At 46.7% G+C, this 15,118-nt stretch overlaps 1 protein-coding gene across 4 annotated transcripts in view; it reads left to right on the top strand.

Moving 5' to 3' along the window:
• The window catches only part of AHNAK (AHNAK nucleoprotein), a 53,888-nt gene that overhangs the window by 21,266 nt on the left and 17,504 nt on the right, over positions 1-15,118 (top strand). For all 4 annotated transcript variants that reach the window (XM_083417134.1, XM_083417136.1, XM_083417135.1 and 1 more), the window contains exons 2-4: positions 12,597-12,690; positions 13,283-13,439; positions 14,383-14,570. In XM_083417134.1, the coding sequence (XP_083273260.1) occupies positions 13,283-13,439; positions 14,383-14,570 (345 nt within the window). In that variant the 5' untranslated portion in view covers positions 12,597-12,690. The remainder of the gene's footprint in view (positions 1-12,596; positions 12,691-13,282; positions 13,440-14,382; positions 14,571-15,118) is intronic.

Below are 15,118 nucleotides of genomic sequence, written 5' to 3'. Positions count from 1 at the left end.
GGCGGGGCCCTCGTGGTTGGCATAGCTCCCTTGCAATGGCTGGTTTCTTCTTTCAAAGCTGGGGACAGGCAGGCATGATGAGCCAGGATCCTGCCTCACTCAATGGCCCTCCCTGCTGCCAAGGCCATGGAGCAGCTGGCACTGAACTCCACGGGGGGGGGGCAGTAGAAGAGGGGAGGGCGGGGGCATTCCTTGGGGCGTTATGGGGGTAGGACCCCTTCGCTTGCGTAGCCAGTAGTTATGTTTGGTGAGAGTTTCAGACGTAAAACGTACAAGTCCATCTAGAAGGACTATTTCCTGTACTCCTGAAAAGGTGCGCAGTACATTTTCATCTGAAGATGTGTGCGGTACTTTTTTAAATCTGAAAACACGTGCCTTAATATTTGTATCTGAAAACGTGTCTGTTGCATTTTTATCTTGTTCTCCACTCAAGTGCAACATGTAGCCCTCTTAGGGATGTGTGGGTTGTTGTTTTTTTACAATCAAGCGGTTATATAAATGTTATTACATGAAAGTAAGTGTTTCATCTCAATTCGGTCACTCAAGTGATCTCCCCCCTGCCCCCTAGCCAAATTTTATCTGCAGAACAACCTTGTGAGGTAGGTTAGGCTGAGAGAGAGCAATTTTGCCCAGCGTCACCCAATGAACTTCATGGCCCAGATCTCTGTGATCCGAATCTTTTTTAACAGTGTGCATTATCTAGATACACGTACAAAGGAACTGGGACTGGATGCAGTCAGCAGGTGTGTAAAGCTAGGAGTGGTTTGCAGTGATGTGGCAGCATAAGTTTCAAGACTGGGGCCTGGTGGACGGGGTGTGTGTGTGTGTGTGTGTGTGCCCTGGATCAGTAGACACAGGAAACCCCCAAATACCAGGTAAAACTCTTTGTGCATCTAGCCCATTTTTTTTCTGCTCTGGGCTTGCTCTTGAGGGTGGTCTGGAAGCTGTTGCAAAATGTGGCGACTTAACTGCTCACTGGTGCAGGATATCACCGAAACCTTACCCCACCGTTGGAAGAATGGCACTGGCTCTCAATTAGCATCTAGGATAAGTTCAAGGTGCTGGTTTTGGTGTATATGCAGCTTGGGACTACGACACCTACAAGATCGTCTTACCCCTTATATATCCAGTTGATCACTGCTTTCTGCAGCTGATGGCCTCCTGCTGTCTTATCAGGAGATCCGTTCCATACTGTGTAGGAATTGGGCCTTTCGTGTGGTGGCACCCTTGCCCTCGGGAATCCCTTCCCCTGGAATATTAGACATGTGCTGTCTCTGCTGTTTCTTGATGCCGACCAAAGACTTTCCACTTCCAACAAGCCTTTTAACTGGAGAGCTTCATCCCAGTCTGCACCTCCTCTCAGATTTGTTTTTGAGATGCTCAGGAATACTTCGTCTGGGACTTCTCATCAGAAAAAAAGGCTTCTTTATTGTTGCTGCATACCTGAATGTTTGACCACACACATCAATAGCAGCGATGGAACTTTTGCACACAGCGCGTGCTGTCCCACAAAACTTAGGGTGCTTCTGCAGAGCCAAAAAACCCCACGCCAAGTATAAAGTCACCCACACCCTGAGATTTGCTCAGTATTTCATGAGCATACTGCGTGTTTGCTAGCATCTTGTTCTAATGTCTGTGATTCTTGCACTAGTTTGGCTGCTGTGTTCTAATGATTATAAATTATTGCAGTTTATTACAAACCATGAAGCTAGTCAGTGTATAAATACCATGCCTAGCTTGGATTGCATTAGATATCTGGAAAACCCAGACAGATAGGAGGAAATGAAAAGTGGCTTAGCTTCTGAGAGTCTTGTAATAATTTCTGATAATATCTGATGTGAAACATTCCACAAGCCACCTTCTGAGCCGCAAGAAATATCTCCCAATGTTGGGCGCAGTGGGTTTATTTTAAAAAAAGAAGGTGTTCGCTATGCCTGTTAGCTGAAACTAACACTCTAGGCATTGCTATATTACAATTGTATTTGTTTATTGATAAAAAATACTTGCGTACCACTGTGTTATAAAATATATCCAGTGGTTTACAACACTAAAAAACAAGAAACCATACAGCAGAATTATTAAAAAGTTTTTTTAATTGGAAAAAACACACGTTAATTCATCACTAGGAATCTTGGCCATGGTGGTTTGCTGAAGGATGCTGTGAATCCTCTACTGTGAATCCCCTTACCCACTTTACAGAACTACAGTTCCCAGGATTCTGTAGGGAAAAGGAGGAGCTCTTAGAGCAGACAGTTGTGGGCATTGTACCCAAAGATGCCACCTGAAATTTGTGAAGCCATTTTGCTGATGTTCTTTGGGCAGCGAAAACCACTGCCGTGTTTGGGGGAAGGCAGTCTACTTTGACCAGGACTGCTGGGTCATCTTCTTACTTCTTACTTTATTTTGCTGCTGTCCGTGGTGATGACTTCTGGCCATTGTTTTCATGACCTCAAAATGCCACACGCATAGCATTTTTTCTGAAAAGTGGTGGGTGCAAAAAACATGGTGCCTTCTGCTCCAGATTTCATCCTCCACTCATTTGGGAGCAAGATTTCTTCCCCACCCCCGTGAGGAACAGCAACATTTTAAATTTCGACTATCCTCATCCCTGCCTAGTAGAGGCTGTGTGCCAGGCTTGCAGAATGCCTGTTTCAGTTGAAATTTATTCTGCTTGTCAGAAATCTATCCGATGGATACTTTCCCCAAGCACCGTTGGGTGGAATCTAAACACATATAACAAAACACTGCAAAAATGCTTTTTAAAAAAACGTTTTGAAAAAATACATTGAATTTTCATAGCTCCCTGTCCCCATCTAGTGTTGAATTTGCATATTGCACTTTACAACACACTTAAAATGTTTTATTTGCAGCTGTATACCTGGTCACTTGTTTGAGCAACATAAATTATGAGACCAAAAATACCAGATGTGTGAAATGCACTATTATTTATTTATTGTGACTGTAGGTTGATACTGAACTGTCTCGTTTTCTGTGTGATACCAAAGTTTGTTGGCAGCCCTTGTTTTCCTCAATGTAATTCAATGATTGCTGCTTGTGTAAAATTTTCTATCTATGCTTTGCAGGAAAATACAGATTTTAAAAAAAAATTAAAAGAAAAGAATTCTATGTGTGAGAGAAAAGATATTGGGAGCAAGATGCCCACAGCCCTCTGTGGGAGAGTTAAAACTGCAACAGACTCCGGACATCCTTCACCTGTTCATTAGTCACTTACTGATTGACATGGCTGAGGGTTGTATCACTTGGCTTCACAAGGTGTGGTTTGTTGACCATGGGCCATGCATTTGGCAGGTGGGAGGCAAAACTTGAGTTTCTGCTGTTTAGATTTTTAACAGATATAAAACTGGAAACACAGTAACTTTTGTTGGCCCAAAGATCTGTTGCCACCCAGGAGGCAGGTAATTTTGCTCCTACACCAATGTAAATTACCTGTTCTTCAAGGAGGGTCCCCTGTTGCATCTCTGGACGAGTCTAGTCAGGAGGCACACCCAGAAAGAGTGACTTATGCAGCAACGAGGTTCGAGGGGCTCCTCTCGCTGTGAGGATAATCCTTGTGCAGCCTTCCTAAACAGGTCTTTTTGGGGGTGCAAGATGTGCTATCAGAAATCCAGAAAGGGCTTCTTTTACTGGGTCAAAAGGCAGCGAGTTGTAGTGGTTCAGAATGCTGGACCAGGACTTGGAGAGACCCAGATCTGAATCTTCATTCAGCCAGAAAGCTAACTTGGTGCAGATTTTTGTGAGGATAACGCAGAGGGCTTGGTACCCCTTGCACTTCACAAAGTGGAATATGCATGTAAGGTAAAGGGACCCCTGACCATTAGGTCCAGTCGTGACCGACTCTGGGGTTGCGGCACTCATCTCGCTTTACTGGCCAAGGGAGCTGGCGTACAGCTTCCGGGTCATGTGGCCAGCATGACTAAGCCGCTTCTGGTGAACCAGAGCAGCGCACGGAAACGCCGTTTACCTTCCCACCGGAGCGGTACCTATTTATCTACTTGCACTTTGACGTGCTTTCAAACTGCTAGGTTGGCAGGAGCAGGGACCGAGCAATGGGAGCTCACCCCGTCGCGGGCATTCGAACTGCCGACCTTCTGATCGGCAATCCTAGGCTCTGTGGTTTAACCCACAGCGCCAACAGCGTCCCTGGAATATGCATGTAGAAGCTTTAAAAAACGAGTTCCATTTTCAGTCGTTGGTTCTCTTAACTCCAGGCCTGCGCGTCGCTAAAATGTCTGGGCTGGCTTGGCTGCAAGACTCCACAAAGGTTGCCGAAGCCTCTCCCTTTGCTCTGATCCAGCCTGTTTGTGTGCATGAGTGTGCTGTGAGTCATCTCTGTGAGGCAATCACACCCAGCCTGCAGGCTTATGTCCAGAGGAACAAAGCTGGGTGTGGTCCTTTTGTCTCCGCTTTCCCCAAGAGATCAGTAACTGAACAATCTTGGCTCAGGGGGTCCTGCATCTACGCCCCCCCCCCCAAAAAAAACAGGGTGTCGGTCAGTTGCAGGACGATGTGTGCCACTGGGTGAAAAGTGGCGGGGCGAAACCACTTTTGCAGCTGTGCCGCCAAGTCCTTGCCTGTGGAAAAGCAGACGTACCTGCTTGCCTGCATTTGATAGGAGCGTAGAAAGCTGTCAGGCTCTCCAGCTCAGCATTTTCTTCCCTGGTGGCTGCAGGTCTCCAGGGTTTCTGGGTAGGGCTTGGAAATGTGCTCCTTCTGCACCCAAACTAGATCCTCTCCTCTGAGTTGTTTCCTGCCCCTGAGAAGGATGCTGTGTTTGATGCTGTAAAGGGCTAACGGGAAAAGATCTTGGCAGCTGTAATGTGAGGATGGGGCAGGGAAAGTTGTCAGAAGGTCTGTGCCAGAGGGTGCCCTTGCCAGGGGATTTCTGGTGTCTGTGCCGTAGAAGGCAGTGCAAAATAGCAGAGAAAGCTAAACTACAGCTTGTGTTTTTGGAGGCCCCACTGCTGAGGAGCAGAGCAGAAGGTTGCAGCATCTGCCCCCGTTTGGAAAAGGGATAGAGCTCACATCTGCCTTGCATGCAGAAAGTCCTGGGTTCAGGTCCCGGTATCTCCAGATAGGCTTGGAGAGACTTTTGCCTGAAACTCTGGAAAGCCACTGCTTCCAATTGGTGCCCTGAGCCTAGATTGTCCAATGGACTGGTTCAGTAAAAAAAGACAGCTTGCTGCTCCTCTGCTCCACATCCATCTATCATTACAGTGGTACCTCGGGTTAAGTACTTAATTCGTTCCAGAGATCCGTTCTTAACCTGAAACTGTTCTTAACCTGAAGCACCACTTTAGCTAATGGGGCCTCCTGCTGCCACCGTGCCGCCAGAGCCCGATTTCTGTTCTTATCCTGAAGCAAAGTTCTTAACCTGAAGCACTATTTCTGGCTTAGTGGAGTGTGTAACCTGAAGCGTATGTAACCCGAGGTACCACTGTACTGTTGTTTCTTCTTCCCCTCCCTCTGGCGTCTTCTTCATTCTCTTTCTCTCTCTTTACTGAAAAGCAACAAAGAGTCCTGCCACACCTTTAAAGTCCAGCAGATTTTATTGCGACAGAAGCCTCTGTAGATTAAAGCCACGATCATCGGAGCCATAGAGCTTTGCACTTCATATTGGAAAAATCTGGGCTCGGTTTATTGTAGCTTCTTGCATATGAAAGTTTGTGCCACAATAAATCTAGACGCGCGCACACATACACACACTTTTTTTTTTTTAGAAGGAAGCAGAAAGAGTCTGGGACAGAGGCTTTTTAGGAATGTAGGGAGAGCTGAGATTCCCACACAGGGAAACAGGATCCCAAGCTCGCTGGTACTAAACGAGTGTTAAGCAGATTCCAGCGTCCCATCGGGGTTGCACATGCATAATAAAAGTTGAGATAAATTTACTCCATAATAGGGAAGTTGCACTGTTTCAAGTTCTGCCCCTCCCAGAAAAGGAAGTTTGCTTCCCCCCCTCCAGTTAAATGTACTTAAAAAGTTTTTCCTGCACCCAAAGGTGAAAGGCTTCCTTTTTTCCATTTACCCTTCCTAATTTGCAACAACATAATTAAAAATAATAGTAAAAAGCACCCTAGTTTTGCCAGAAATATCTAAATCCTTACTGATGCCACGTGTCACTCTGCAAACTTCCCTGTAGGTGGTCCTTTGGGTTGTGCATCATGCATTGCCTGGCATGCATGGAGTAAATTCCCTGAGAATCCGCTTTCATTGCAAAGGAAGTTTCTAGACCTCATGATTGTGGAGATATGTTTGAAAGCATGCAGATAGAAGCAGTGTCTGCTGCAGAGAGGTTGTGATTCATGGAGGAGATGCTAGTTACGAACCATGAGATTTAAATGGCACTTCACTATTCAGAGGAAGTCTGCTTCTGAATACTAGATGTTGGGAGACCTATAAATAGAGAGCTCTGTTGCCTGCATACCCAATCCAGCAGAGGTATCCGACCAACCACGTCTTGCAGCAGGAGGCCAGACCTAGCAGTTCCCTTTTTATGAAATGTAAATTTCAATATATTTTAAATAAATTGGGAATTTTCAACCAAAGAATTTGCTAGCCGGCTCAATTTCAAAAAACTCAACCACCCCTGGATTCAACACGGCCTCTGGGTTCACTAACCCTTCTTTAGGGAACATCTTCCTGACTGCCTACTTCACAAAGCTATCTCTGCCCCTAGGGCTAATGTGATCCTTTGCTCCCAGCCAGATTGCCAGTTCCCCTACCCCCCACAAAAGCAGAATTGCAGGCATTCCAACACCTATGTTCTCTAAGCAGTTGGAATGTCAGTGAACATTCTGTGCCATCTCGGTAGCCCAGTGGCGTCACTGCCACAAAAGGTGAACACAGATAGCCTTAGCTGAGTCACAGAAATGCAGGAATGGTTGATTGCGAAATATTTCTGCAACCTTTGCCCTGGGGTCATCTTGGGGATAGATTAGCCAGCTGCTATTTTCCAGGGTGGGAATTAGCTGGAAATGATGAATCTGGGGAGGGAGGCTTTTCACGAGAAGCGAGAGAGGCGAGCGAGCAAGAGATACATTTCAAAAAGGAAACGCTTTCTATTAAAACCAGTGATCTTTTCTTGTCTAAACAAGCCTCTTAAATTAATTGTGTTTGCAAGCTGGAACCACAAAGAACTGGCAGTAGGGGAATACAAACGCTTTCTCGACTGCCAGCATTACCTTTTGTGGTTTGCTGGGCGAGGCAGTGTGTGTGTGTGTGTGTGTGTAAGATAGCTGGTTATGAGAAGCGAGAATTCATTGCAGGTGATGGGAAAGCCGAACAACCAGTGTGTTCTCTCCCTGGGATTTTAGGTACTTGCTTTTGCAAAGAAGGTACCGTTTAGTGTGCATCTGGCTCCTCACCCTAGGAAGCCCCAAGGACAGCTGCTACAGCAGCTGTTTCCCCTGTGAGGGAAGCATGCTGGAAGCATGGTATGTTCCCTCTATATTATTGTGATATCTGCACCAGAGCAGCCAAAACACCTGAACAAAGCTTCAACGGTCCCCCCCCCATCCCCCAAGCTAAGAGTAAACAGCACTTGAAACTCATCCAGGCACCTCAAAAGAGTCTGGAATCTTTGATAAAAGCACCGGTTCTTCACCTATCTGTTAGGTGGGGTCGTTTTAAATAATCCCACCTAAAAATTGTCAAGGTCTAAGATGGCACCCAGAGAACTCATTTCATAAGTTAACGAACGCAGATATAAATAAAAGAAGGAACAAGATGTGGTGGAACCACTATTGATACAGAGAATCTGATGCCCAGATGTAGCTGAGGAACCGAGGTTAATAGCTCACTCACTGGTTTACTGAGAAGACGACCTCACTGAAATTGAAAGGATTTACACTGTAGCAAGAGTGCGTGCAAACATGTGTTAATTTGAGCAGGTGAGCGCCTCTAGAAGTGTGCTCACCTCATTGTGGACAGGGTTAAATTGCAAGCTTACGGATCCTGACACTGGGGGGAAGCATTTGTTAAATAATCTCTGCCCTGCCTTTCAGGGAAAATGCAAAGGCAGTCTTAGAAACATATACAGCCAACAGTTTAAAATCTGTTTCATGCCCTTTTAAAAACAAGCAGCAAAACATGGTTAAAACACAGCAGTTAATAAAAAAGCAGAGGGAAATCTTTCTCAAGAACTCTTTTAAAACTCTCCAGTGAAGGTGCGCTATGAACCTCATGAGGAAGCGTATTCCAGAAATATGAGGCTGTCACTGACCTCTCTTATCTTTGGGGCCTCCAGAGACGGTCTTAGACTTTGGGCAGGGTCACATCACGTGTGCAGGCTGTCCTTTGGATAACCTGCTCCCAAAACTGTTTAGGGCTTGAAAAACCAAAGGCAGAAGTGTGCTTGTGGGATGATATTTCCATCCCTGACATGTGGGGTGGGGATTTTTGGCAAGTCTGCTTTCCTTGGTCTGCAGCTGGAAGGTTTTCTAGAAAAACAGCACTTCTGGGGTCATCGTAATTGTTTGGGAATTTCCGGATCTGAAAGGGCGCACCAGCAAAGTGCATTCCTGAAGACATGACCATCCCCTAGTGCCTTTAGAGATGGAGGTGAAATATCTTAAGTAGCAGCTCCGCCCCACCTCTGGCTGGCTTCTGTAGTCTGGAATCCTGCGGCGTTTCCTCCTCCATCTTGCCTGACTTCAGAGGTTGCACTCACTGAAGATCAGCCTTTAACAACCTGATGCCCTTCAGATTTTTTGGGCCATGCTGGCTGGGACTATGGGAAGCGGCAGTCCCAAAAATCTGGAGGGCAACATTGACAGCTGGAGATCATCACTGCATCGAATGGATAAATACATAAAGACATCCTATTTTATCTATCAGTGGTGCTGCAAAAGCATGGCAAAGAAGACATTAACGGCTATGAAATAGCATAGATTCTGGGATGGCCTAAATCGCGATGCAGGTTACCATGACCCATTGTCCATAATTTGATACCCGCCCCGGTTGATTGCCTTAAAAATAATAATCTTGTAATGGGATATGGATTTTAATTTTTTTTTTTTTACTTTGCCTTATGGAGGAACCCAACCCATAAAAGGCAAAGAGGAAAGAGCCGTGTGTACTTAGGAAACCAAGCAAGCTTGGTACTTGACCAACCACAGACAGCCCATTTCCACAACTTGATTGCAGTGTCTCTGCTTTTACAGAATTCCCTATGTTTTGTGGGAGGAAGGGATGGTGTACAATAAAGACCAAACATAGGCTGGTGGGGGGGAAGGGACATTAAGGGCAGAGCATAGACAGTGTCTGCTGGGTGTCTGTTGAGTTCTTCTAACCTTCTGGCTTCAGAGACATTTCCAGACATTGCAAACAGATTCCCTCTTTTAGTTATTGACTGATTGCATTCACATCCTAGCTTTTCCTCCAAGGAGCTCATGGGGGCATAGATGTTTCTGTCCCTCCCCAATTTATCTCCATAACAATCCTGTGATCTTCATGGCTGGGGGGGGGGCGGATTTGAACCCTGGTCTTCCAATACACCACACTTGTTCCAGCAGCTTTCTTCAGCCTGTGTCTGGGCACACTTGGCCAGGGATGGTTGTTGTGAGAAGTTGTTTTCCTCTCTGTGACTGGGGGCTGGTGGAGTCTACAAGACCACAGAGATTAAGGAAACGAGCCTGGATATGTCGTTTGCCGTCTTGTCAGGGGTGGGTGAGTGCTGGTATCCTGTTCCCAGTTCAAATGCTGGCTTGTGAAGACTCTCCAGTTGGGGCCAGGAGCTGATGTCAGTGGGAGCCTCTTCTGCAGCCTCCCCTTCTCCTGTCTGGGCTGATCAGGTTTCATGCATGACCTGAGCATGCATGTCTGTAGCTGTTTGGAAGTGGAAAACATTCCCCTCTTGTTGCTTCGCTGAAAGTTGGCACGGTCTCGGTGTGGAAGGTGGGGCGTTTGAGCTGGGATTGGGTATGGGAGCCAGAGCATTGCAAAGCATTGATTGTGAAGGCATGGCTGCCCCCTGGCTGCCCCCTTTAAAAACACTTATGCAACATGTCCAGTTGTGCTCTGTCCTTTCTTCTCCTTCTCCTTCTCCTTCATAACAAGTCCTTTCCACTCCGCTGATAAATTGTATTGCATCTTTTAAATGAAGGCCCAATTCCACCAAGGGGAAGTCTACCTGCGCAAGGAGGGTCTGTAGTTCATGCTTTTCATGGACAAAGTCCCAAGTTCAAATCCCTGGTGGTGCGAAGGACTCGTCTCAGCCTGAGATCTCTCTTTCAGAGTGGCTGCCAGTCAGAGCTGGGCCAGATGGACAAAGAAACAGACTTTGAATAAGGCAGCCTCCTATGCTTCAAGGGAGAGTCTGCAGCATGAGAGCTCAGCAGGCAGAAGGCCCCAGTGTCAGCACCCCCACCAAAAGGATTTCAGGTAGCTGGCGAGGGGCAAGACTTTTCCCTTCCTGAAACCCTACAGGCTCATTCTATAAGGCAGCAGCTTTTATTAATGAACCATTAAGAAAAGAGATTGTACTAGAGTAAGCAAATTGCAACAAATGAAGGACAAAAACAAAATACGTTTTAGGATTTTGACAGCGTGCAGAAATCAGGGCTACAAAAAACCCTCAACAAACCCTTTATCTGATCTGGGAGCTTCTGGCACTCAGAGCTAGACTGTTCCTGAATGTGGAAGCCCCACTTTGATTTACTGCCCTCTCAGGCAGAGGAGAGTGTTTCCACCATCTGCCACCTGGTCCTTTTGAGGAAGGATTGAACCCGGGACCTTCTGCAGGCAAGCCATGTTCTCTGCTGCTGAGCTACACCTGCCTGCCTATTAACTCCTTGGCTTCTACAGGTTTCGATGTTTCCCACTGCTTCCTTGCGTTGCAATGCCGCTTGTGCCCTGGAAGGTTCCTCCTTTTAGAGTCTAGGGGTAGGGAGAACACAGGCTTCACATTCCTGCCAGCATATGTACCATGCCTTGCATGCTCAGGCTGTGGGAGGGGCTGTGGCTGGCATGTAGCATGCTCAGCCAGGGCAGAAGTGTGCACAGGCTCACGAGGAAGAAGAGCTGCCCGAGGAGAAGAGGAAGGGAAGCGGGTAAGGGAAGGGAGCAGTTGCCTTTTATGCGTGCTTAAGCGATGTGGTATTTCTGGCTCTGAAACAGGTCAGTGTTCTTGTGCCCCATCTCAGAGCATGGCGACTGTGCTCTGCGTCCACCAATGCTTCTGAATTCCACCTGCTGGAAACTGCAGGAGGAAAGAGTGCCATTGGCTATTGTTACGTTCTTATAGTCAGCACCAGCCCTGCCATGCCCCAGGGTGAATCAAGGTGCCTCAGGCGGCAACACAAAGGGAGGCTGGGAAATAGATGAAAAGCAGGAATTAGTGTCTAAGGGTTGCAGCAAGACTTCTAAAACGGGGTGAGGGTGTGGGTGTGTGCCGCCATTTGTAAACTACTTGAGACAGTGAAATGTCTTGGTTCTGGTTATAATTTTGGAAAGGAATGAGTAAAGGCCAGCAAATGGATCAAGGAGCTGGATTTTTAGTTCGGGGGGGGGGGAATGACTTGAGTGTTTGTGGGAAAATATAGAGATAACATCGAATGATGCAGAAGGAGTACATAAAAATATCCCCCCTCCACCGATTATATAATCATCTTAATAATTATTTTGCATTGCTTTTATGGCACTTTATGTTTTAGCGTACTCACATATTCTGTTGTAAGCCGCCTTGATAATTTTATGCATGCTCTTATTGAGCTGGTTTTGAGGTTTTGTGCTGCTTGGGGGTTTCCATCCCTAAAGAATTCTGCAGGTTTCCCCCGAGTCTGCTGGGGTGATGCTCTTTTGCCTACATACGCCTGAACATCACAGACAGATGGAGTGATAACATAAATGGATCCTCCATCTTTAGAGGCAGTAATTCTGAATGCCAGGTGGCGGGGACTCCTAGACACCTTCCCCACAGGCACCCAGATGGCCACTTTCTGGACAGATTACTGAACCAGCCAGATTGAGCAAGGCAGTTCTTAAGTGGGTATAAGCATCAGCTGTGCCAAATACTCTCCGTATACCCTTCCTAGTATGTTTTATTTGGCAATTAAAGGGACATCTTTTTGTGATAGGCGGCAGTTGGTGTAGAAATATGTACGCCACAGAGAACAATTTTGCCAAGTGGAACGCGGAAGCAGCATTCCTCATTAGCTTTTGAAAATAGTTCTGATTCTTCCTCTCAACAAACCTACTTTCACCATCCTGTAAACTTCGAAAGGCATTGCTGACATTCTTTGGAACCTGCTTTTGCAAACAGAGCAGGGGTGAGGGAACCTGCGGCTTTGCAGATGCCTCGTGACTCCAGTTTGCACCAGCCACGAGGGATGGCGGTGATGCTGGGAAGTGTGGTCTCATAATGTCTAGGAGGGTCGCAGGTTAACCATCCCTGAAATGGGGACTTCCTTAAACGTGTGTCGGGGGGTAGCTCATATTTTCAGGGACCCCAGTTCTTCTCCCAACAGAATTCAGATTCCCCATCCCCTGCGCTCGATGAGGATTCATCAGATGCAAACATGACGCCTGGACGTGGCAAGTTCTCTTTCACCAACAAGGCTTTGTTTTGTTTTCTCTTCTAGGTTGGGAAGTTGGAAGAAACATTACCAAAGGATTGGCAAGTGACGAGAAAGGAATTCCTGGGGCGGTTCCGGCCTGGACCAAAGTCCTAGAAAGGTGATTCAGTCTATTCTTTATTAGTAAAGCAGTGGTGCTACTGTGCCGTATTTATCCAGATCTCCTAGTCCTGGAGAGAAGCTATGTGCAGCAGAGGGTAGAGCACTGGATTTGGAACACAGCAATTCAGCCCAGCAACTTGGTGGGTCACCTTGGGGCAAACGGCCATTGACGTAACCAACCTCACCAGGCTATTGTGTGGATAATGGCATCTCAACTAAACATTTGGTGGCACCAGTGCTTCTGAATACCAGTTGCTGGAAACCACAGGAGGGGAGAGGACTCTTGTGCTTGGATCCTCCTTGCTGGTTTCCCACAAGCCTCTGGTTGGTCACTGTGAGAACAGGATTGTGGGGTTGATGGACCACCTTTGGCCTGATCCTGCAGGATCATCTTATGTCCTTATATAACCGCCCTGAGATTGTTGGAGCAAGATTGGGATGAAAATATAATAGAGCAAAATGCATTTTCTGAAATAGACCAAGCCTGTAGCATACCTTTGAGGTGCAGAATTTGAGAAGGAGTTCTCCTTTTTACGCGCAGCCTCTTGAGTTCCTATTTACACACTTCCTTCCTTCCTTCCTTCCTTAAGATGGAGAAGGAGGAAGAAGAGACCCGGGAGATTCTGCTCCCCGACTGGGAAGGCATTGGCTCTCGCGGACTTACCATCGACCAGACGAACGAAGGCGTTTTCGTGAAACAGGTTCAACAGGACTCACCCGCTGCCAAAGCAGGCATTGTGAAAGAAGGTCAGTGAGGTGGTTTGTGGGGGGTGGTCTGGGCGGGGGCAGAGTGGCTGGACATCATCAACTTTTAAAGCCACCAGAGGGCATCCTCTTTATGGTCACAAAGAGTCCCCCATGACATCTTGAAGAGTCATGTGCTCAGTATGCACACCATACTTTTAAAGCACTGCAATACTACTTTAAACAGTCACGGCTTCCTGCAGAGAATCCTGGGGGCTGCAGTCTGTTAATGGTGCTGGAGGGTGTTTATTCCCCCACCCCAGAGCTACAGTTCCCAGAGTGGTTTAGCAGTCTACCCCTCTTCCCAGAAACCTCTGGGAGTTGTAGCTCTGTGAAGGGAATGGGGTCTCCCAACAACTCTTGGCACCCTTAACATATTGAAGTTCCCAGGATACCTTGACTGTTCTAAAGCGGCATGATGCTGCTTTAAAAGTGTCGTGCAGATGGGACCTGTGACAAAGGACTGGCCTAATGTGCTATTTTTGGAGAGTGTGATAGAAATGGGGAAAAAATAAATTAAAAACAGAAGGGTAAGGATTGCAGAACTTCGGCAGCCCACGTCGGCAAGCTATCCCTTCAGGACATTTTGCACTCAGCTGGGCTCTCTTAATATCAGATGTGTTAGGTTTAGGACAGACAAAAGTAATAATTAAGAAAAATGAAGCAGCTCTACACACAGCACATCATGGACTGGTTCAATTATCTTCTTAAAATGGGCTGGCTTTTCGATAAGTTCATGGAGGACAATAGGTTTATCAACTGCTGCTAGCCATGACAGCTAACTGGAGCCTCCAAGTTTAGGGGCAGTCTGTCTCTGAATACCAGCTGCTGGGGAGCAAACAAGAGCTCCTGCCCTATGGTGCGGGTTTCTCAGAGGCCTCTGGTTGGCCAGTGTGGATGCAGGGCTTTTTCTTAATGTTCTTAATCCCACCCCCACCCCCCTCAGGGGATCAGATCGTGAGTGCCACAATCTACTTCGACAACCTGCAGTCCGGGGAAGTCACAGAGCTCCTGAAGAACGTGGGCCACCACACTGTTGGCCTTCGGCTGCAGAGGAAAGGCGACCGGTCTCCATTGCCAGGACAGTCTTGGTCCCATGATGTCTTTGCCTCAAGGAGTCCAGAGGTTGTTTTGGTGAGTGAGCATCATCATGGAGAGGACCGCCTTCTGTAGATGATGGAGGAAGGATCTAAGGGTGGGCCTGGGGTAACCTGGGACCTGGCTCTTTCCATACACCTGTGGCGCCTTGGATATTCCAGGACACCAGAGGAAGAATTTTATCAAATTTACAAATGCAATCAGTTAAGGAGTTGAGGGCAGGTACCAAAACGTGAGTTCAGGGACAGGTAACTTGTTGGACCCTCAACAGTTCCAGCCAGTATAATCAGGGATGATGGGAGTTGTAGTTCAACTGCACCCGGAGGGCCACTGGTTGTTTATTTTAAAGTTATGTTTTTTATTATGACTTTTTTTGGTATTGGATCAGATTGTTACTAGGTGTGTGATCTTTGCTGTCTATTTTGTTGTTTCTTCAGCTTATAAACCGCCTTGTGTATGGTAATATAAAAAAGCGGTATAAAAATTAAAATTGAAATGAATATCCTCGCATTAGTTATTTGAAGCAGAACAAATTATTTCAGAGTTGATCATCCCATGTCTGGGCTGTATCACTTCAAGTTTTG

This window comes from Podarcis tiliguerta, assembly GCF_965153285.1.
Source record: "Podarcis tiliguerta genome assembly, chromosome: 16".
Taxonomy (NCBI): Eukaryota; Metazoa; Chordata; class Lepidosauria; order Squamata; family Lacertidae; genus Podarcis; species Podarcis tiliguerta.
This window is presented reverse-complemented; position numbering and strand designations above follow the sequence as displayed.